The sequence below is a fragment of the Sus scrofa genome, chromosome 12 (assembly GCF_000003025.6).
Source record: "Sus scrofa isolate TJ Tabasco breed Duroc chromosome 12, Sscrofa11.1, whole genome shotgun sequence".
Taxonomy (NCBI): Eukaryota; Metazoa; Chordata; class Mammalia; order Artiodactyla; family Suidae; genus Sus; species Sus scrofa.
Window position 1 is genome coordinate 37,639,208 of NC_010454.4, and position 23,465 is coordinate 37,662,672.

At 40.1% G+C, this 23,465-nt stretch overlaps 1 protein-coding gene across 1 annotated transcript in view; it reads left to right on the forward strand.

The window, feature by feature from the left end:
* APPBP2 (amyloid beta precursor protein binding protein 2) overlaps positions 1 to 23,465 on the forward strand; it is a 64,941-nt gene that overhangs the window by 25,438 nt on the left and 16,038 nt on the right. Inside the window, exons 3-6 of the mRNA XM_013981135.2 lie at positions 2,043 to 2,194; positions 9,890 to 10,013; positions 18,370 to 18,538; positions 22,900 to 22,989. Of these exons, the coding sequence (XP_013836589.2) occupies positions 2,043 to 2,194; positions 9,890 to 10,013; positions 18,370 to 18,538; positions 22,900 to 22,989 (535 nt within the window). The remainder of the gene's footprint in view (positions 1 to 2,042; positions 2,195 to 9,889; positions 10,014 to 18,369; positions 18,539 to 22,899; positions 22,990 to 23,465) is intronic.

Below are 23,465 nucleotides of genomic sequence, written 5' to 3' on the forward strand. Positions count from 1 at the left end.
CTACCATTAATCTGCTTTCTGTCTCTGAATGTATATAATCTAGACATTTCGTATAAATGGAACCATACAATGTGTGTTTTTTTGTGACTGAATTTTACATATAATATTTTCAAGTTTCTTTCATTTTGTTGTTTGTATTAGTACTTCATTCCTTTTTATGGCTAAATAATTTTCTGTTGTATGGATATACTGTGTTTATCTAGTCATCTGTTGATGAATATTTGGATTGCTTCTACCTTTTGGCTATTATGTAATGCTGCTGGGAATGCTCACGGACAGGATTTCTTGTGGACATACGCTTTCAGTTTTCCTTTTTATTTTTTTTTTAGGGCCGTACCTGTAGCATATGGAAATTCCCAGGCTAGGAGTCGAATCAGAGGTATAGCCGCTGACCTACACCACAGCAACATGGGATCCGAGCCACATCTGTGACCTACACCACAGTTCACGGCAATGCCAGATCCTTAACCCACTGAGGAAGGCCAGGGATTGAACTCTTATTCTCATGGATGCTAGTCAGGTTCATTAACTATTGAGCCATGACAGGAGCTCCTGCTTTCAGTTCTCTTTGTATCTATAACTGGGGTAACTTGAGGGTTAGCTTTCCGAGTAACCTCTAAATTTTATTTTCCACAGCAGCTGCACCATTTTACATACCTGTTACCAATGTATGAAGGTTCCAATTCTCCCATGTCCTTGCCATCACTTTTTTAAAAAAAATGTATTATAGCCATCAAAGATGGTGTGATGTTATATCTTATTGTGAGTTTGATTGCATTTCCCTAATGATTAATGCTATTGAGCATCTTTTTTGTGCTTATTGGCCATGTGTATATTTTCTCTGGAGAAATCCCTATCAGCTCTATTGCTTATTTTTAACTGGGTCATTGTTGTTATAAGACAATTCGTTTTTTAAAATTGATATCAGGGGAGTTTCCATTGTGGAACGGCAGAAACGAATCCCACTAGTATCTAAGAGGATTCAGGTTCAATGCATGGCCTTGCTTAGTGGGTTGGAGATCTAGCATTGGTATGAGCTGTGGGGTAGGCCAGAAGCCGTAGCTCCAGTTTGACCCCTAACCTGGGACCCCTAGCCTTTGGCCATATGCCTCAGGTGTGGCCCTAAAAAGCAAAAGCAAAAAAACAAAAAGTCGTATTAAAAGTTCATTTCAGGAGTTCCCATCGTGGCTCCGCGGAAACAAATCTGACTAGCATCCATGAGGACACGGGTTGGATCCCCAGCCTTGCTCAGTGGGTTAAGGATCCCGTATTACCGAGAGCTGTGGTGTAAGTTGCAGATGTGGCTTGGTTCTGGTATTGCTGTGGCTGAGGTGTAGGCCAGTGGCTATAGCTCTGATTCGAGCTGACCCCTAGCTGACCCCTAGCCTGGGACTTTCTCCATAGGCTGCGGGTGTGGCCCTAAAAAGACAAAAAAGGAAAAATTCATTTCATCCTTCATTGTCATCAATTTACACATACAGAATCATTCAGTGATCCACTGAATTAAAAATATTAGGCTAAATTGTGATTTTTTTTTTTTTTTTTTTTTTTTTTGGTCATTTTAAGGCTGCACTCTTGGCATAAGGAAGTTCCCAGGCTAGGGGTCGAATTGGTGTTGTAGCCACTGGCCTACACCACAGCCACGGCAATGCCAGATCCTTAACCCACTGAGCGAGGCCGGGGACTGAACCACTATGGGAACTCTTAGACTGTGAATTGTTACCGCCTCATAATGCATAAGGCAAAAAGCTTTTTATTTTATTCCGTCATTGAAAAAATACTGTTTTTTGAAAACATTAATTAACATTTTCTTTTTTTTTTTTTTCTTTTATCTTCTTTTTTTTATTGGCCCTCCCTGTGGCATTCAGAAGTTCTCAGCCAGGGATCAAACTTGCGCCATAGCAGTGACTCCAGCCATTTCAGTGACAATGCTGGATCCTTAACCCACTAAGCCACCAGGGAACTCCCATCCCAGCACTTTCTAAAAGGATAAAATATATTACCTTTATAAAAACAAAAGTAGCTTTTTCCTTCTCTTTCAGACATTTGCTTCATCATTGTTTCCAGGCTTTGATGGATCATGGTGTGAAAGTTGCTTCTGTCTTGGCCTACTCATTCAGTAGACGGTGCTCTTATATAGCAGAATCAGATGCTGCAGTAAAGGAAAAAGCCATTCAGGTTGGCTTTGTTTTAGGTAAGTAATGATAAAAATCAAGGAATGTTTTGTCCTGTGACACGACTAAGAATTAAATTTGCTATCGTTAAAGTAGTCTTCTAGGACATTCCCATAGTGAGCGTAAGGAAGTTATGAGAAAAACATGAGAAGAACTAGGTGTGTTATACTGAACATTAACTTATGCTCTCTTTCTAAAAAATCCTTACGACATTCTGATGATGTGATGGTATTCATAGTATTTTACAAATGAGGAAACAGATTTGGAAAAGTTGAGTAACTTGCTCAGATCACATAGTAGTGGAGCTAAGTTTAGAATCCTGCAGCTCTGTGATTCCAAACCACTTTTCTTTCTGCCATGTCAAGCTGCTACCAACCTCTTTTGTCAGCTTACTGTATGCTGTGATATGGGACTTCATCCTTCTGGGATTTTAGCCTTCCCATCTCTAAAATGAGGAAATTTGTATTACTATGAGAATGCTGAAAACATAAATGGAAAAGGATTCTAAGAAGGTTTTGTGTGCTATACATATAGAAAAATATTGTTTAGTGTTTGCATAACATTTTAGTATGGTTTTTATAAATCTCCATAGGTAAGTATGTTTCAGGCAAACATTTATTAAAATTATTGCTACCTTGGAGTTCCCATCATGGCGCAGTGGTTAACAAATCCAACTAAGAACCATGAGGTTGAGGGTTTGATCCCTGGCCTTGCTCAGTGGGTTAAGGATCCGGCGTTGCCGTGAGCTGTAGTGTAGATTGCAGATCCTGAGTCACTGTGGCTCTGGCGTAGGCCAGTGGCTACAGCTCCGATTAGACCCCTAGCCTGGGAACCTTCATATGCCGCGGGAGCGGCCCAAGAAAGTGGCAAAAAGACAAAAAAATAAAATAAAATAAAATTATTGCTACCTTTCTTTGTCTTTAGAAAAAATTTTATTTTGAAATGATTGTAGATTCGCAGTATCAAAATCAGGGAATTGATACTGGTTTAATACTGTAACCTAGACTACAGACCTTATTTTACTTTCATTGTTTCATACCTATACTGTTTTATACTTTCATTGTATGTTTTCTTCCTTCCATCCTTCTTTCCTCCCTCTCTCCCTCTCTCTTTTTCTTTCTTTTTATGGCCATACATGCAGCATATGGAAATTCCCATGCCAGGGGTGAATTGGAGCTGTAGCTGAAGCCTGTGACACAGCCATAGCAACACCAGATACGAGCCACATCTGTGACCTACACCACAGCTTGTGGCAAGGCTGGATCCTTAACCCACTGAGCGAGGCCAGGAATCAAAGAGACTATGGTGAGTCCTTAACCCGCTGAGCCACAGTGGGAACTCTTTTTTAAAACTTAATTTTTTTTTATTACTCAATGAATTTTATTACATTTATAGTTGTACAACAATCATCACAACCTAATTTTATAGCATTGCCATCCCAAACCCCAGCACATACCCCATCTCCCCGCCTGTCTTATTTGGAAGCTGAGTTTTTCAAAGTGTATGAGTCAGTATCTGTTCTGGAAAGAAGTTCATTGTGTCCTTTTTTTAGATTCCACATGTAATGATAGCATATGATGTCGGTGTCTCACTGTCTGGCTAACTTTACTTCGCATGATAATTTCTAGGTCCATCCATGTTACCGCAGATGCCATTATTTCTTCCCTTTTAATGGCTGAGTAATATTCCATTGTGTTTATGTACCAAATCTTCTTTATCCACTCCTCTGTCGATGGACACTTAGGTTGTTTCCATGTCTTGGCTATTGTATATAGTGCTGCAGTGAACATTGGAGTACATGTGTCTTTGAGAGTCATGGTTTTCTCTGGATAGATGGCTAGGAGTGGGATTGCCAGATCAAATGGTAATTCTATTTTAGTTTTCTGAGGAATCTCCATACTCTTTTCCACAGTGCTTGCTCCAATTTACATTCCCACCAACAGTGTAAGAGGGTTCCCTTTTCTCCACACCCTCTCCAGCACTTACTGTTTGTCGACTTCTTGATGATGGCCATTCTGCCTTGTGTAAGGTGGTACCTCATAGTGGTTTTGATTTGCATTTCTCTAATAATGAGTGATGTTGAACATCTTTTCATGTGTTTTTTGGCCATCTGTATGTCTTCTTTGGAGAATTATCTGTTTAGATTTTCTGCCCATTTTTTGATAGGATTGTTTGGTTTTTTGGTATTGAGCTGCAGGAGATGTTTGTAAATTTTGGAAATTAATCCCTAAGCGACTTATCAGTCGCTTCATTTGCAAACATTTTCTCCCATTCTGTGGGCTCTCTTTTTGTTTTGTTTAGGGTTTTCTTTGCTGTGCAGAAACTTTTAAGTTTAATTAGGTCCCATTTGTTTGTTTATTCTTGTTTTTATTGTCATTACTCTAGGAGGTGGAGCTAAGAAGACATTTTTGATTTGTTTTGTTTTTTAAATTTGACGTATGAGTGAGATCATGTACTTGTCTTTGGCTTATTTTGCTTATCATGATACCCTGTAGGTCCATCTGTGTTGTCACAAATGGCAAGACTTTTCTCTTTTTCTTTAAAATTTTTATGGCTGTGTAATATTCCACTGTGTGTGTATATAAATATACATTACATTAGACTTTTTTTTTCGTTTTTGTCTGCCTCGTGGAGTTCCTGGGCCAGGAATCAGATCCTAGTCGCAGTCACCACCTAAGCTGCTGCCCTGGCAACACCAGATCCTCAGCCTACTGTGCTGGGCCAGGGATTGAATCTGGGTCCCAGTGCTCCCAAGTTGCCACTCATCCTATTGCACCACAGCGGGAACTCGTACCTCACACCTTCTTCATCCATTCATTCATCTGTCAGTGAACATTGAGATTGCTTCCATATCTTGGCTGTTATAAATAATGCTGCAGTGAACATTGGGGTGCATAAATCTTTTTGAATTAGTAGTTATTGCTTTTGGGGGGTAAATTTCACAGAAGTGAAATTGCTGTATCATGTGGCAGTTCTATTATTATTTCTTTGAGCAGCCTTCGTACTGTTTTCCATAGTGTCTTCACTATTTACAGTCTCACCAAAGGTGCATGAGGGTTCCCTTTCTCCACATCCTTGCTAAATGTTTTTTGGTGATAGCCATCCTGACAGGTATGAGGTGGTATCTCATTGTGATTTTGATTTGCATTTCCCTGATGATTAGTGATGTGGAGCATCTTTTTCATGTATCTGTTGGTCATCTGTGTGTCTTATTTGCAAAAATGTTCAGATCCTCTGCCCATTTTTTAATTGACTCTTGTTTCTTTTGATGTTAGTGTGTGCCTTTCTATGCAGTTGATTCCATGTAAGGATTCAAATAAACGCTATTACTGTCAGGATGCAGGATTTTTCCTTCATCATAGACTACCTTTAATTTTTATTATTATTATTAGAGTTGATTTACAATGTTTCATCAAGGTCTGTTGTCACCTTTAATTTTTTTTTTTTTTTTTTTTTTTTGTCTTTTTGCCATTTCTTGGGCCGCTTCCTCGGTATCTGGAGGTTCCCAGGCTAGAGGTCTAATCGGAGCTGTAGCTGCCAGCCTATGCCAGAGCCACAGTAACGCAGGATCCGAGCCGCGTCTGCGACCTACACCACAGCTCACAGCCTCGCCGGAACCTTGACCCACTGAGCAAGGGCAGGGATCGAACCTGCAACCTCATGGTTCCTAGTCAGATTCGTTAACCACTGCGCCACGACGGGAACTCCTAATTTTTAACTTCTTACATTAATGTGTGTATATGCATGTTCTCTCTCTCTCTGGCATGTGCACATATTCTTTGCCAACAAATTTTCATGATCATTTCCTTCAATGTTAGACAAGTTTTTTGTAGTGGTCATAGAGTGTTTGCTAGAGGAACTTAAGAACATTCTTTTCTGAAAAGAACTCAGCATTTATCTTTTGATAGTCCCATGGAATATAAATTGCAACAAAGAATTTTGACCGAAGAGTATCTTTTAACAATAGAGTATTTGTGATGTTGATGAATGTTAATATTGACATCTATTTAGTCCTAGATGGTCAGCGAAAAAATCTTTGTGGGAAATAATTTACTCTCCAGGAAGGTGAAAGGCAGGAACGCTGATGTTCTGTTATCTCTACAGCCATTATTATGAGCTAGATTGAAGAAATATCTTGGAGATAGAATTCCTAAAAGATGTAGTTATATTATCAGTCTTTATCCTAAGATTATGTAGTCAGTAAAAAAAACACTTCATGCCAGGGGTATACACAATGGGAGTATACACAAGGGAGTTCCCACTGTGGCTCAGTGGAAATGAATCGGACTCGTATCCATGAGGATGAGGTTCAATCCCTGGCCTTCCTCAGTGGATTAAGGATTCAGCATTGCCGTGAGCTGTGGTGTAGGTCTTAGACATGGTTGGGATCCCATGTTGCTGTGGCTGTGGTGTAGGCCAGCAGCTATAGCTGTGATTCATCCCCTAGCCTGGGAACCTCTATATGCTGAGGGTACATCCCTAAAAAGCCAAAAAAAAAAAAAAAAAAGTGTACATGATGGAGACTTTTAAAAAAAAATAGCTTTATTGGGGAGTTCCCGTCGTGGCGCAGTGGTTAACAAATCCGACTAGGAACCATGAGGTTGCGGGTTCGGTCCCTGCCCTTGCTCAGTGGGTTAACGATCCGGTGTTGCCGTGAGCTGTGGTGTAGGTTGCAGATGTGGCTCGGATCCCGCGTTGCTGTGGCTCTGGCGTAGGCTGGCGGCTACAGCTCTGATTCAACCCCTAGCCTGGGAGCCTCCATATGCCGCAGGAGCGGCCCAAGAAATAGCAAATAGACAAAACAAAACAAAAAAAAATATCTTTATTGAAATATAATTCACATCCCATACAATTCACCCATTTTAAGTATATAATTCAAAGTTTTTAGTGTCCTCACAGACTTGTAAAAACATCACCACAGTAAGTTTTATCTTTTGTCTTTTTTTGTTGTTGCTATTTCTTGGGGCCACGACGGGAACTCCACCACAGTAAGTTTTAGAACATTGTCATCATCCCAGAAAGAAGCCATATACCCATCAGCCATCACTCTTCATTTCCTTCTAACCCCTCCAGCTCTAGGCAACCATCAGTCTACTTTCTGTTCCTGTACCTATTTTTGGTATTTTATTTAAATGGACTCATAAAACATGATCGTTAATTGGCTCATTTTATTGAGCATAGTGTTTTCAAGTTCCATCCGGGTCGTAGAGATAGAATTTATCTTATTTGTTTGTTTGTTTATTTTGCCTTTTTAGGGCCGTGCTGGTGGCATGTGGAGGTTCCCAGGCTAGGGGTCCAATCGGAGCTGTAGCGGCCGGCCTACACCAGAGCCACAGCAACGTGGGATCCGAGCCGAATCTGCAACCTACACCCCAGCTCACGGCAACGCCGGATCCTCAACCCGCTGAGCGAGGCCATGGATTGAACCCGCAACCTCATGGTTCCTAGGTGGATTTGTTTCCGCTGCGCCATGGCAGGAACTCCTAATATAAAAAATTTTTAACCAGGTATTAGAGAACTGAAAAGACAAAAAGGCAGCAAGCAGGCATTAATCATAGCACCTGCAAGAATCACGTGCCACACCTAGGACTTGGGATACCAGGAGATGGGGTTGGAATTATTAAAATTTAGAAGCTTGAGGAGGTGCCTCACAGAGCCGGAATGCCACTCAGCTGGTACAGGTGCCTCAGAGTTCTGAGAAGGGGGCTCTTTGGTCTAGATCTTGACCTCTAGGGACGGCTCCTGACTGGCTGGTGCTAATGTCTCTGATGGGGTTCCGTGAATCTGGTTCTGTAAGTGTTGGAAAACTGCAGGTGGAGTTGGCTTACTGAGATGAATTGCCTCTGCCAGATAAAGAAACATTGCCCTGGGGCACTGCTGTGGGCAGGAACCTTGCTGGCCGAAATGGAAGCTATCTGGGAGTCTCTCCAGCTACTCCAGTCTTACATTCTTTCTCTCTAGTGCCTTTGGTGGAGACTACCAGGGAGCCAGCTGGTGAAGGAGAAACGTGGTGTAGAGAGTTCTAGCCCGGCATCATAAAATAGTCTAGAAGGGTTGGTTTGAAGCTGAGAGACCATAGCCTCATAACCAGCACAATGTACACTGTGTTTGCTATGATGAATAGGAGGTTGCTTAATATGAGTACTATTATTATTATTACTATTATTATTTTTGGTCTTTTTGCTATTTCCTCGGCCGCTCCCGCGGCATATGGAGGTTCCCAGGCTAGGGGTCGAATTGGAGCTGTAGCCGCCAGCCTACGCCAGAGCCACAGCATCGCGGGATCCGAGCCGCATCTGCAACCTACACCACAGCTCACGGCAACGCCAGATCGTTAACCCACTGAGCAAGGGCAGGGACCAAACCCGCAACCTCATGGTTCCTAGTCGGATTCGTTAACCACTGCGCCACAACGGGAACTCCAATATGAGTATTATAATCTCATTATTCCATTCACTTGATGAGGACCCTAAAACAGATGTTGTATATGAAAAAAAAGTATTATTAAGCATACTAATCTCTGGTTAAAATAATTAATAGCTTTAATTAAACATAAAACACAAATCTTTGCAAAATATATTTTCTTGACTCAGATATTATTGACACTTTTAAGACCATTTGACACTATCAAAAAATGTATTAAACTCTTAGGAGGGGTCAAGAGCCTCAAAAAAGATAGGACAGTATTCTAAGAAAATGATGCCCCATGCATTAAGGCTGTTGGAGGACAGCTGTTTAATTTTTTGCTTAAAAAAAAAAAAATTAGATGAGCAGCACTACTGTCTCTTTTATCTGTATAACCTCTATGATGTACTGGTATGCTAAGAAGATGAAGTTTATTCAGATGTCTTTATCCTCTTTGGGATTAAGTATGGAGAGATTAAAAAGCTGTGTTTACCCTGCATGATGAAAACATGAGAATCACTAAAATATAGTAGCAAATTAGCTGGAAAATGCCAACTCTTAGGCCATGGAGTACTTTTAGAGGGTTAAAACTCTTGACTTCTTGTTCAAAATCTCAGTTTTTTTTTTTTTTTTTTTTTTTTTTTTTTTTTCTTTTTACAGCTACACCTACAGCATATGGAAGTTCCCAGGGCAGAAGTCTAAACATCTGAACTGCACCCAACACTACAGCTTGCAGCAAGGCTGGACCCTTAATATACAGAGTGAGGTCAGGGATTGAACCTGCATCCTCATGGACACTAAGTCAGGTTCTTAACCCACTGAGCCACAGTCAGAACTCCTCAAGGTCTCAACCTTGATTTAATTCCCCTGGCTGGAAAGTTTTGTGTGTTTTATTTTTGCTTTTTTTTTTTCTTTAGGGTCCACATTTGTAGCATACAGAAGTTCCTAGGCTAAGGGTTGAATCAGAGATGCAGCTGCCAGCCGACGCCACAGCCGCAACAATGCAGGATCTGAACATCTGTGACATACACCACAGCTCACCACAAAGCTGGATACTTAACCTGCTGAGTAAGACCAGGGATCAAAGCCACATCCTCATGGATATTTGTCAGGTTTATTACCACTGAGCCACAACAGGAACTCCGTTTATTTGTTTTTAATTTCATAATTAGTATATTTGTTTTGGACTAGACATAATTTTAATATTAGGGATTTTTTCATTTTAGATAATATTCATTGTGAGCATATTCTTTTACTTACAGGTGATTTATTAAATTATCTAAAGTTTTTGGATTTTTCTTGTCCTGTAGGTGGCTTTCTTTCAGATGCAGGCTGGTACAGTGATGCCGAGAAAGTTTTTCTTTCCTGCCTTCAGTTGTGTACTCTACATGATGAGATGCTTCACTGGTTTCGTGCAGTAGAATGTTGTGTGAGGTAAGTTGGAACAGATGTTTCAGTTATATGCTGTAATAGTATTGGTGGCTTTTAAAGTTTTATCTCTTCTAAGCATAATCCAACATTTGAATAAACCTTGGAGGTGACATTCATGTGTCACTGTCACTATTCTGGCTTCCCTGTCTCTTATCACCAAAGCAGAGTTATCTTGCTATAGACATTTTAGCTTAGATTTGAGTGTTATGAACCAGACTATGTATTGATGTTGTCTTAGTGTCTTAGTGTGCATTTGTTCATCCATTCAACAGATTAATTATTGAATGCTTAGTATGTACCAGGAACTGTACTAGGCACTGGATGCTTGGAAAAGAAACACACTTTTTTCTTGTGTTCTTTTTTTTTTTTTTTGTCTTTTTGTCTCTTCCAGGGCTGCACCCTTGGCAAATGGAGGTTCCCAGGCTAGGGGTCTAATCAGAGCTGTAGCTGCCGGCTTACGTCACAGCCACAGCCATGCCAGATCCAAGCCACGTCTGTGACCTATAGCACAACACTGGATCCTTAACCCACTGATCGAGGCCAGGGATTGAACCCACAATCTCATGGTTCCTAGTTGGATTCATTAACCACTGAGCCATGATGGGAATTCCCCTTGTTTTTTTTTTTTTTTTTTTTTTTTTTTTTTGCATTTCTTGGCCTCCCGGCATATGGAGTTCCAGCTAGGTCAATCGACTGTAGCCAGCCTACGCCAGACCACAGCAACGCAGATCCGAGCCGCGTCTGCACCTACACCACAGCTCACGCACGCCGGACCTGACCCACTGGCAAGGCAGGATCACCCGCAACCTCATGGTTCCTAGTCGGATTCGTTAACCACTGCGCCACGAAGGGAACTCCTCCCCTTGTTTTTTTAACCCTACTCTATTTACATTTCTAGATTGTACCTAACCTGATTAATATTTTATTTATAAATAACTTTTCTTTAAAATATATTTATGCTTAAAAGAAAGGCAGGCAAATATAGAAGTAACTCTTTGCTTTTACTCTCTTTATTCTTTTTTTTTTTTTTTCCTTGTCTTTATTCTTTTTGCATATTTAGTTTTAGCTATTTTCTTGTAGGTTTTCTCTCTGTTCCCTCCCCCCCTTTGATTTGACATTTCTTAAAAAGAATTTTCTAATAAATCGAAGTGAAGTTTTAAAAAACAACAAAATAATTCTTTGTCCTAAGTTAATTGAAGTCTGGTCAATTTACTGAATTTATAGTCTTCTGTTTTTATTGAATAAGGGTTCATATTTCCTTTGTATCTTTGAGATGAGTTAATCCAATCTGAACCTCTTTAGAGCTAAATACAGATTCTTCCATATAAAACCATTGTTTGCTGCCCTAAAGATGCCGGACCTGCCGGCACCATGGCTGCAGCTGCTCTGCTGCACCTGTGACCTTGGGGCAAAGAGGAAGCGGCTATTTCTACGCTCAGTGCCCAGAACAGTGGGCACTAAGAATGGTTTGTAGCCGGACATTGCTGAAAGAAGAATAAGTAAATAAATGAGTAAAACCATTGTTGATTTAAGCTCAAGTTGACTAACTCTGCTCAGTCTTTTGAGGTTATTGTTACCCTGTTTTATACAAGGCTTCCTGTGTTAGATATTAAAATCCTGAAGTTAATTATAACGTGCAAACTTAATTATAAATAGTATTTTAGGAGCTTATGATAATTTCCCATGGATATAGTATAATAAATTATAGTAATACTTGTGTGCAGTAACTATAAAGAGATTGGCATTTGGGGCCTTTAATTTGTAGGGCTGATAAAAATAATCTTTGTCATCTTTCCTCCGCAGTTCTGCCTATCCTATCTTTGTGGGAATAGGAGACTAGACTATCTCATGTGGGATGTTAGGGGTTAGCTCCATGTTTCTTTGTATATGAGCTAGTTAATTTAGAACAGAAAAACCATTTTGTTTGATTTCATTATAGATTCCTCTTTTGACCAAGAGGGTAGAAAACATTTTGTTCTTGTATGTGCTTGCTTTTTATTCATCAAGTGGGAAGGGTCTGTTCTTCCTTCCCTTCCTCCCTCCCTTCCTTCCTTCTATTCTAGAAGATTTATTTCATCCCAATAACTAAGATTTCTTCTGTCTGAATTTAAGGCTCCTATATAAATTTTGTATTAATGTAATCAAAAGATTGAGTATCCTCACAAAACCAGGGCTTCTCCTCCCTTTCTCACTTTGTCATCTTTAGCATGTAGTTGATACCAGTTTGCAAATGTTATAGGTAAGGGGGGAAGGCTCTTGCCGCTTTCCTTTTCTTTCTTTTTTTTTTTTTCAACCAGAAAAAAGTTTCCCAGAGGCCTAGCCCTGTCTTCTTTGCTTACTTTGAAACAGGGACACATTCTCTACATTCTCCAACCAGTATAAGGCAGTCTAAGGATCAAAACATTTTTTTAATTGTGCGTTTTGCCCCACCAAATGAACTCATGGGTGTGCATTAAGGAAGGAGGAGAGGGGAATATTGGATAGGTAACTGTCAATACAGTGACTGTTCTCACTTTCAAAACAGGCACATATGAACAAGACCAGGCACGTATGAGCAGGCACCAAGAAACAAGACCGTTTGTAAAACCAGCTTACTGCCTGTATACCTACACATGTTGTTCTTAAGAATTTGAAATTTGAAAATAAAATTTGCCTTTACGCAGCTGTGTTTGCCAAATTTTTGATCATTGCAAGCATGGATATAATTTTAACATTATAGTAGTATCATTTAAAAAAAAAAAGATTAAATTTTTCTTACTTAGCTTTTAATTGAATTGGAAAAGGGTTGTTTTGCAGAATACATACTAATGAAATCCTTTGGCCGATCCCAGAAGCTTTGAGCCCAGTATAAGAGAATGTTTTTAAATTTAAAACCAGTTTATCTGGGGCTGGCATGGAAGCAGTGTAGAGCAAATATCACAATCATCTTGTGAAACCTGGTACCATATTTCAGTCTTTGTTATATTCCTTGAAGACTCTATCTAGTTCCTTTTACTTGTTTTCTAGTTAATAGCTTTGCTTTTTCTTACGCATATGTCTATTACCAAACAAATTGAAAACATATAGAAAACTATGAAGAAGAAAATAAATACCATGTATAACACTGCTGCCCAGAAATAACCACAGTAATTATATTGGTATATTTGGCGGGGGGTGGGGGGTTAAGTGAAAAAAAGAACTTTCTGAAGTGTGCAGGGAAAGAGACTTGAATCTAGATTGAAAAAGAGTGCTAAGCCATGGACAGGTGAATTACCTGAAATCCAAGGACAAATGGAAATTAGATTCTAAGAGACAATAACAGTATCTCAATTACTGAGAAAATACTGCACAGACTTTTAGGATATAACTTAAAATTTTCAAATATATAGAAACTAAGTATATTTCCATGTACTTTTTCTGAGGAAAATAGTTAGGAGTTTCCTGCTGGCTCAGCAGGTTAAAGATCTGGTGTTTTCACTGCTGTGGTGTGGATTTGATCCTTGGCCCAGGAGCTTCTAAATGCTGTGTGCAAAGCCAGAGGAAAAAAAGGGGAAATAGTAGTCAAAAAATTTCTCTAATCAAATAAATGTTCAATAATAACAAATCTCAAGATAGAGGAACAAGGTGTAGAAAGAGTGGTAAGCAGTGAATATTGTAATTACGTAGTTAGACACAAATGGAGTAGAAAAAGAAGAACAAAGTGTGAATTTATAATATATCTTATGTAAGGATTTTTTTCAAACTGGAAATGAAAGGGAAATTCTAGAAATTCCCAGTTACCACATACTATTAAATGTAAGATAAGTTTTTTTCACCTGAAAATTGTAAAGAGTATAGAGTTGCCTTACAAAGTGACTCATGTTATGTGATATTCTTTCAAGTCTGTTATTTCGAACAAAGAAGTACCACTTGGGGAAAAAAATGTTAGCCTGAAAGTTTAACCAGCCAATATCAGGACGCTCATATGGTTTACCCAGCAGAATTTTATTTTGAAGGAAGTAATGGAATGTAACACATTCAGAATTATTCTGGAGGTCAGAATGACTTTATTAACTGGCTTTTTGAATGTTACTTTGAAATGTGATGCATTAAGTGGTTTGGTTGTAGAGATTATGGATATCTACTTAGGTGGAATGGGAAAGCCCAACAGTCTTAATGCTTTGCAAATGGTTGCTGGTACCTTTGAATAAAATTTCTTTTCTTTCTTTCTTTCTTTTTTTTTTTTTTTTTTTTTTGTCTTTTGGCCATTTCTTGGACTGTTCCCACAGCATATGGAGGTTCCCAGGCTAGGGGTCGAATCGGAGCTGTAGCCGCCATCCTATGCCACAGCCACAGCAGCTTGGGATCCGAGCCACATCTGTGACCTACGCCACAGCTCACGGCAATGCCAGATCCTTAACCCACTGAGCAAGGCCAGGGATCGAACCCTGCAACCTCATGGTTCCTAGTCGGATTTGTTAACCACTGTGCCACAATGGGAACTCCTGGATAAAATTTCTAGTGACATCATCACAGACTCAAAAGTGTTGATTTTCAAGTAAGTGAAAATGTTTTGCTCTGAAAAACTGTTAAAGTGACTCAAAAAGTAATTTGGTGATTATGAAGATAAAGGTTTTAAGATGCATGTGAGGAGTTCCCAGTGTGGTGCAATGGGATCAGTGGTGTCTTTGCAGCGCCAGGATGCACGATGCTGGCTTGGCACAGTGGGTTAAAGGATCTGGTGTTGCCGCACCTGCAGCTCAGATCAGATCCCAGCCCAGTAATGCCATATGACTCAGGGTGGCCAAAAAAGAGGGGGAAAAAAGATGCATGTGAATAGTTTAGATAACATTTCATAAACTGAGAAAAAGTAATTTTAGAAATTTTAATTTAGATTTAAAATATGTATTTATGACATAAGTTAAAGATGATTTAAATATTCAAGTTGATAAAAAACCTTTTGGGGTGGAAAATGGAAGCTCGTGTCATTATGTTCAGGTTGCTTTATATTGGGCAAATATGATAGCCTATTTTAAAAACAGACATTTGGAAAAAATGTCGTATAACAAAGCGTTATAGAGAACATGGTGAATAGAGTATGAATGGCTATCATTGTTTAATGTTTAAACGTCAGTGCTAGGATGGGAGTTCTCATCGTGGCGCAGTGGTTGTCGAATCCGACTAGGAACCATGAGATTACAGGTTTGGTCCCTGGCCTTGCTCAGTGGGTTAAGGATCCTGCATTGCCGTGAGCTGTGGTGTAGGTCGCAGATGCGGCTCGGATCCCGCATTGCTGTGGCTCTGGTGTAGGCCGGCAGCTTAAGCTCCGATTGGACTCCTAGCCTGGGAACCTCCATATGCCTCGGGTGCGGCCCTAGAAAACGCAAGAAGACAAAAAAAAAAAAAAAAAAAAAGTCAGCGCTAGGAAGGAGTGTATAATAAATTGGAGTTTCTATGTGGCTCAGGGGGTTAAGAACCTGACATAGTGTTTGTGAGGATGTGGGTTTGATCCTTGGCCTTGCTCAGTGGGTTAAGAATCTGGCATTGTTGTGAGGTGTCACATAGGCCTCTTATTAGAATGAAGCTTATGGGAGTTCCCATCGTGGCGCAGTGGTTAACGAATCTGACTAGGAACCATGAGGTTGCGGGTTCGGTCCCTGCCCTTGCTCAGTGGGTTAACGATCTGGCGTTGCCGTGAGCTGTGGTGTAGGTTGCAGACGCGGCTCGGATCCCGCATTGCTGTGGCTCTGGCGTAGGCCAGTGGCTACAGCTCTGATTCGACCCCTAGCCTGGGAACCTCCGTATGCCGCAGGAGCGGCCCAAAGAAATAGCAAAAAGACAGGAAAAAAAAAAAAAAAAGAATGAAGCTTATGGGAGTTCTGTTGTGGCTTAGCAGGTTAAGAACCTGACATAGTGTCTGAGGATCCAGGTTTGATCCCTGACCTTGAGCTGTGGGTTAACCATCCAGCATTGCAGAAGCTGCAGCATAAATCACAGATACGGCTTGGATCCTGTATTTCTGTAGCTGTGGCTAGGCCAGCAGCTGCAACTCTGATTTGACCCCTAGCGTGGCAACTTCCATATGCTGGATGTGTAGCCGTTAAAAAAAGAAAAAAAGAAAAGAAAAAGAATGAAGTTTATGGACATAGATTCTTTCTCTTATTTACCACTGTATCCTTTGTACTTAGAAAAATGACTGGCAGGTAATAGATGTTCATACGGTACTTAACTATGAGAGACTTTCAAAACTTTTATCATATGAACCAACATTTTTTTTCTTTCTAGCTGTACCCACAGCACATGGAATTTCCTGGCCCAGGGATTGAACTCGCACTATAGCAGCGACAACACCAGATCGTTAACTCATTGAGCCACAAGGGAATTCCCAGACCATCGTATTTCATTTTACCGTGATCTTTAACAGGATTTCACTTACATTTTTTTATGTCTAGTTTCTGTGGTGAGAGGGATCATTGCAAACTGCTTGGTCATTAGATCAACAATATCACTATCAAGTGATATCATCTCTTTATTTTATTTTTTATTTTTTTTGCTTTTTAGGGCCACACCCGGGCCCATGGAGGTTCCCGGGCTAGGGGTCTAATTGGAGCTGCAGCTGCCGGCCTGCACCAGAGCTACAGCAATGCTAGATCAAGCCACGTCTGCGACCTACACTACAGCTCATGGCAATGCCAGATCCTTAACCCGCTGAGTGGGGCCAGCGATCGAACCCTCAACCTTATGATTCCTAGGCAGATTCATTTCCACTGCTCCATGATGGGAACTCCTTGTCTCTTTATTCTGTATAGTATACCTTAGCATGAAAAGTTGCCTATATAGTGAAAACATTTTTTCGATTTTATATTTCTGCTTTAAAATATAAATCTAATCAACCCACTGTTCTACAGTAGCCTAATTATATTTTATTTCTTAAGTTGAAATTTGGTATTAAGAAAGGTATTCCATTCACAATTTTAGATTAATAACTCCAATATCAGATTGTTTTATTTGAGGGCTTTAGTTTTTTTCTAAAAGCAGATAACTGGTGAGTATCAGGAGGATACACACGGCATTGTATACTATTTGCTACCTTACTGATAATAAGGTTAATATTAGGTTACTTTTTTCCCTGATTGTACACAGGAATGATAGAGATCAGAAGATTGTTAGTGTTTCTCATCTTGGTTCATTGATCTGTTAATATTTTGGGTATAAATACAAAAATTAGATTTTGAGTATCTGGATTTCATTTGATGACTCCCAAGGACTGCTTGCCAACCTCTCCATACTTGGTTTTCCTCCTTCTTCTTCTTTTTTTTTTTTTTTTTTCATACTTCATTTTCTTTTTCTTTTGTCTTTTTAGGGCTGTACCTGAGGCCTATGGAAGTTCCCAGGCTAGGGATCGAATTAGAACTACAGCTGCTGGCTTACGCCACAGCCACAGCCACACCAGATCTGAGCTGCATCTGCAACCTACACCGCAGCTCATGGCAATGCCCGATCCTTAACCCACTGAGTGGGGCCAGGGATCAAACCCACATTCTCATTCTAACTGGTTTTCTAATCTGCTGAGCCACAACGGAAATTCCTCTTTTAAATAATTTTTATAATTTGTTCCCTCTCAGGGCTGAGCATTTGCAGAAAATTGTGTTAGCATGATATATGGACATGATGTTTTAGTGAACATTATAGTAGATAAATATGCCTCCAGTCCTCACACTCTTCTCCTGTCTTGTGTGGTCCATACAGATGTATAGTCTCTTGCTGTCTAGACCTCATTGTGATCGAAAGTGTTTTACTACTCTTGCATGTCACTAGATAGTCAGCATGGTTTTACAGACACTTTGCGTGAAGAACTCTGTATTTTTCCTCCATAGAGGATAAAGATTATAAAAGAAAGAGCTGACAATACCACTCTTTTCAGTGGACTTACTGGAAAGATAAGCAAAAAGAAACATTTCTGAAGCAGCATAGAATGAGTGTTAACTGATCAAGGGTTGCACAGATATACAAGAGAAAAATAATGCAAAGTAATGGTGGTTTAGTTAATAGTATTTCATGTTTGTTTTTACTGTTTTCCAATTTTTAAATAATGAAACTGTATTTGGGATTTGGAACAAAAAGTTAGGTGATATATGAGCACATGGTGAGTGCACAAAGCCTACAAAATATTTAGAGAAGATAAGGAATCAAAGTTGGATGATGTTAATTATGGGTAGCTTTCTGTGACAAGCATATACTTCTGTGCATTAGTCCTAATTTGGGCCAGTCAGTTGTTATCCAGTGCTGCCCCATTTCCTGTGTTTGGTGACCTTGGCTACATATTGGGTGCTACATAGTGATCTGGTCTTTCTTGGAAATATTGATCAGAAATAGAGGAATGTCATTTGTGCTTTTGCAGATTGCTTCACGTGCGAAATGGAAACTGCAAATATCATTTGGGTGAAGAAACATTTAAGTTAGCTCAGACATATATGGATAAACTCTCAAAACATGGCCAGCAAGCAAACAAAGCTGCACTCTATGGAGAACTGTGTGCACTCCTGTTTGCAAAAAGTCACTATGATGAGGTGAGTGCTTTGAAGTACATTTCACTGTGACCAGTAAATACCTGTAAAACAGAAGATAAATCATGTAATCTGATATTTGTCTTAATAGATGTCATTTTCACATATTAGGTTCACTTAAAGCAATATATATTTGTGATGGAATATTTAAAATTGAACAAAAGGAGTATTCTGTGAGATAAATTTTTGTCATACACATTGTACAATTTAGAGGCTGTTTTAGTTCTTAATTTGATGAAATGTATCTCTGCCTAAATTATTTTGAGGGCATTCTCTGTTAAATGAACTTTTATTTTTTTGGCTTTTTAGGCCGCACCCATGGCATATGGAGGTTCCCAGGCTAGCGGTCGAATTGGAGCTATAGCTGCCAACCTATACCACAGCCACAGCAACGCTGGATCCGAGCTGCACTGTGTCTGCAACATGTACCACAGCTCATGGCAATGGGATCCTTAACGCACTGAGCAAGCCAGGGATCAAGCCTGTGTGTGTCCTCACTGATACTAGTCAGATTCATTTCCACTGAGCCACAACTGGAACTCCTAAATGAGCTTTTTATAGATGCTTTATTATTGGATGTGTAGCTCTGGGTGAACTCTCATAACTTAAAGGCATTCATTTCAGTGGGAACCTAGATTTTATTTACACTTTATTGCATTGTTTTGCTTCTTTCTGTGCAGTATGAGAAAGATAGCTTTACTCTTGGTTTTATACTATTAAACTAAAGCTTTAGTGCTAATGAATACGTATTTGAGAAGTGGTCAGTGTAGGCTTAACTCCTTGATTATGTTACTTTATTCCGGAATGATGTCTTAATTACTCTATGCTATCTGATAGCTGTCATTTAGCTTTCTCCATCCTTCCTTCCTTCCTTTCCATCTTTCTTTCTTCTCACCCATGTGGAAGTTCACAGTTCAGGAATCAAACCCGCACCACAGCAGTGACCAGAGCCACTGCAGTGACAACACTGGATCACCAGCCCACTGAGGCATCAAGGACTCCCAGCTTTCCTATTTTAAAATTACCCCATCTCAAAGTTACTGTCGTGGCTCAGCAGAAACCAATCTGACTATAGTATCCATGAGGACACAGATTCGATCTCTGGCCTCACTTGGGGTTAAGGATATGGCATGGCTGTGAACTGTGGTGTAGGTCAAAGACATGGCTTAGATTTTACGTTGCTGTGGCTGTGGCCAGCAGCTATAGCTCTGATTCGACTCCTAGCCTGGAAACCTCTATATGCCAGAGGTGTGGCCCTAAAAAAAACCCAAAAATAAAATAAAATAAAATTACCCCATCTCAGTTTTTGCCCTGTAAAATATATATTCAAAATTTAAAGGAAAACGATCATTAGAAGTGAAACTGGAGAATTCTAGAATATTCATCAAGCAATTCAATTGTTGAATCCTGTGGTGAGAGCATGTTTAGGTTTTTAAGAAACTAGCAAACTTTATGTACCAATATATATTCCCACCAGCAAGGAATGAGAGCTCTTGTTGTTCCACATCCTTGACGGCATTTGGAGGTGTCAGTGTTTTAGATTTTGACCTAATTCTAATAGGCATGCCTCATTGTTTTACATTAACTATTTTTTAAAGCTTAACCATTCATAAGATGAGTAAGTTCTGGGGATATAATGGATAACATGGTGACTATAGTTAATAATACTGTATTTTATATCTGAAATTTGTTAAGAGTAGATCTTAAGTGTTCTCATCACACAAAAAAAGGTAACAGGAGTTTCTGTTGTGGGTCAGGGGTAACGAACCTGACTAGTATCCTTGAGGATATGGGTCCATTCCCTGGCATTGCTCAGTGGGCTAAGGATCCAGCGTTGCCTTGAGCTGTGGTGTAGGTCGAAGGTGCAGTTCGGATATGGTGTTGCTGTGGCTGTGGCATAGGCTTCCAGCTACAGCTCTGATTCAGCCCTAGCCTGGGAACTTCCATATACCTCAGGTGCAGCCTGAAAAGACCAAAAAAAAAAAAAAAAAAAGTAACAATGTAAGGTGATGTATGTTAATTTGATTCTGATAGTCATTTCGCAGTGTATGTATATATCAAATTATCATGTTGTACACCTTAAATATATACAATTTTTATTTGTCAATTGTGCCTCAATCAAATTGTGGGAATTTTTTTGAAAATCACCAAGCTTATGTGTTAGAATCTAAAATCCTGATCAGCATGTTCTCAGGAGGTTTATGTGTATATTCTTCTGATTATTATTATTTTTTTTAATTGTCTTTTTTCGCTGTTTCTTTGGGCCGCTCCCGCGGCATATGGAGGTTCCCAGGCTAGGGGTCCAATCAGAGCTGTAGCTTCCAGCCTACGGCAGAGCCACAGCAACGCAGGATCCGAGCCGCATCTGCAACCTACACCACAGCTCACAGCAACGCCGGATTGTTAACCCACTGAGCAAGGGCAGGGACCAAACCCGCAACCTCATGGTTCCTAGTCGTGTTTGACGGGAACTCCCCCTGTGGCTCTCCTTAACTACACATCTGTACTTTGACCAAAACCCCATGTTGGAGAGCAGCCTCTGTGGAGAACATTAGCAGCCTTGTAGCAAAGGCAGAAACATGGGGAAGGAATTCCTGGTTCATAGAGCTTTCTCCCAGAAATGGTACATTTCACTTCTGCTTATATTTTAATTAATATTTTAGGGGTTTCCTGTCGTGGTGGCAGTGGAAACGAATCTAACTAGTATCCATGAGGACGAAGGTTTGATCCCTGGCCTTGCTTAGTGGCTTAAGGATCCGGCATTGCTGTGGCTGTGGTGTAGGTCGGCAGCTATAACTCCAGTTCGACCCCTACCCTGGGAACCTCCGTATGCTGCCGGTGTGACCCTAAAAAGACCAAAAAAAATTTTTTTTAATTGGTTAAAGGAAATCAAATAAGCACTCTCATCTTTAATGTGGAAGAGAAGTTTATCTTTCCCCATGGAGGGACAGTATGTATTTTAAAAGCAGTATTACAGTTTACCACGGATTTTACCTTCTTTTTCTGGAACAAAATCAGCTTATTTAGTGTCTTAGGAAGAAACCAGCTTTTTTTGGCCTAAATCATATGTATTTCATTTTTGCATCAAAATTGCTTCGGAATAGCTATATCTTTTAGGTAGAATGGGAAGAGATAGAAGCTTACAGAGGAAAACAAATGTTTACTTAATTTATTTTCCCTACATCTTTTTTGTGATCTCTTCACTTTTTTTTTTTGTCTTTTTGCTATTTCTTGGGCCGCTCCCGCGGCATATGGAGGTTCCCAGGCTAGGGGTCCAATCGGAGCTGTAGTCTCCGGCCTACGCCAGAGCCACAGCAACGCGAGATCCGAGCCACATCTGCAACCTACACCACAGCTCATGGCAACGCCGGATTGTTAACCCACTGAGCAAGTGCAGGGACCGAACCCACAACCTCATGGTTCCTAGTCGGATTCATTAACCACTGGGCACGACGGGAACTCCCTCTTCACATATTTTGTTTCTTTGAAACAGTTCTTACTATCCAAAGTTATTTATTTTTCCCTACTAAGCACTATGACACAAAGAATATTTTGTTTTGTTTCTCACTAGCTACCTAGATGCTAGCACATTGTCTGGTACTTAACCTCTCTGCACTCCATTTTCCTATAATAGTAGTAGTTCAGGGAGTTCCCATTGTGGCTCAGTGGTAAAGAACCCTGGTATGCATGAAGACTCAGGTTTGATCCCTGGGTTAAAGATCTGGCGTTGCGGTGAGCTGAGGGGTAGGTCACAGATGCAGCTTAAATCTGGTGTTGCTGTGGCTGTGGTGTAGGCCTGCAGCTGCAGCTGTGATTCAGCCCCTAGCCTGGGAACCTCCATGTGCCATGGGTGCAGCCCGAAAGAAAGAAACAAACAATAGTAGTACATTTCTCAAAGGGGTGTTGTGTCAGTTAAATGTGTTAGTGCACAGTAACTGGAACAAAGTAAGCACTCAACTAAACAAGCAATTAAGACATAAAATAATAAGTGTTAAAGTAGGAGAAGGAAAGTATAAGAAACCTAGTCCAGAGCTGAAACCCGAAGGACAAGTTGGGTAGTTTACGGTTTGGAGGAAGGAGAGGAAGATATTATAAGGCAGAGGGAACAGTATATGCGAAGGCTTCTAGGTAAGAAAACATGCCTCTAATTTCCTAAATATGTGTCACATATCCAAAAAAAAAAAAAAATGTAGCAAACATATACTTTCAAGAAAACTTAGGCGCTGAGAGAAAATATTAAGTGTAAATATTTTGTGTGTGTTCTTATCCAAGTACTGAAAGCCTACAGGAAAAATTCATAATCATTTCATTAAATATTGTCAGTTTGTTATATCACAAGTTTTGCTCTTTAAATATGTTTTTAGGCATACAAATGGTGCATTGAGGCAATGAAGGAGATCACAGCAGGCTTACCAGTCAAAGTCGTGGTGGACGTTTTAAGACAAGCCTCTAAGGTGAATATAATGATTAAGATATTAATGGATTATAGGATTTAGTAAACTTTAAATTTGGTTTGTTTGTTTGCTTGTTTTTTTGTCCTTTTGCCTTTCCTAGGGCCGCTCCGTGGCATATGGAGATTCCCAGGCTAGGGGTGTAATCGGAGCTGTAGCCACTGGCCTACACCAGAGCCACAGCAATGCGGGATCCGAGCCACATCTGCAACCTACAGCACAGCTCACGGCAACACGGGATCCTTAACCCACTGAGCAAGGCCAGGGATCGAACCCGCAACTCATGGTTCCTAGTCGAATTTGTTAACCACTGAGCCACAATGGGATGGGAACTCCTTAAATTTGTTTTAATTAACCTACTATTTAACAATTTAGGTACTGTATACTCATGGGGAACAAAATCTAAGTTTTTCAGCTCAATTTTAGAAATCTGGCTTTTAAAATCTTTACAGCAGCCTGAATTTCTTATGCCATGTAGT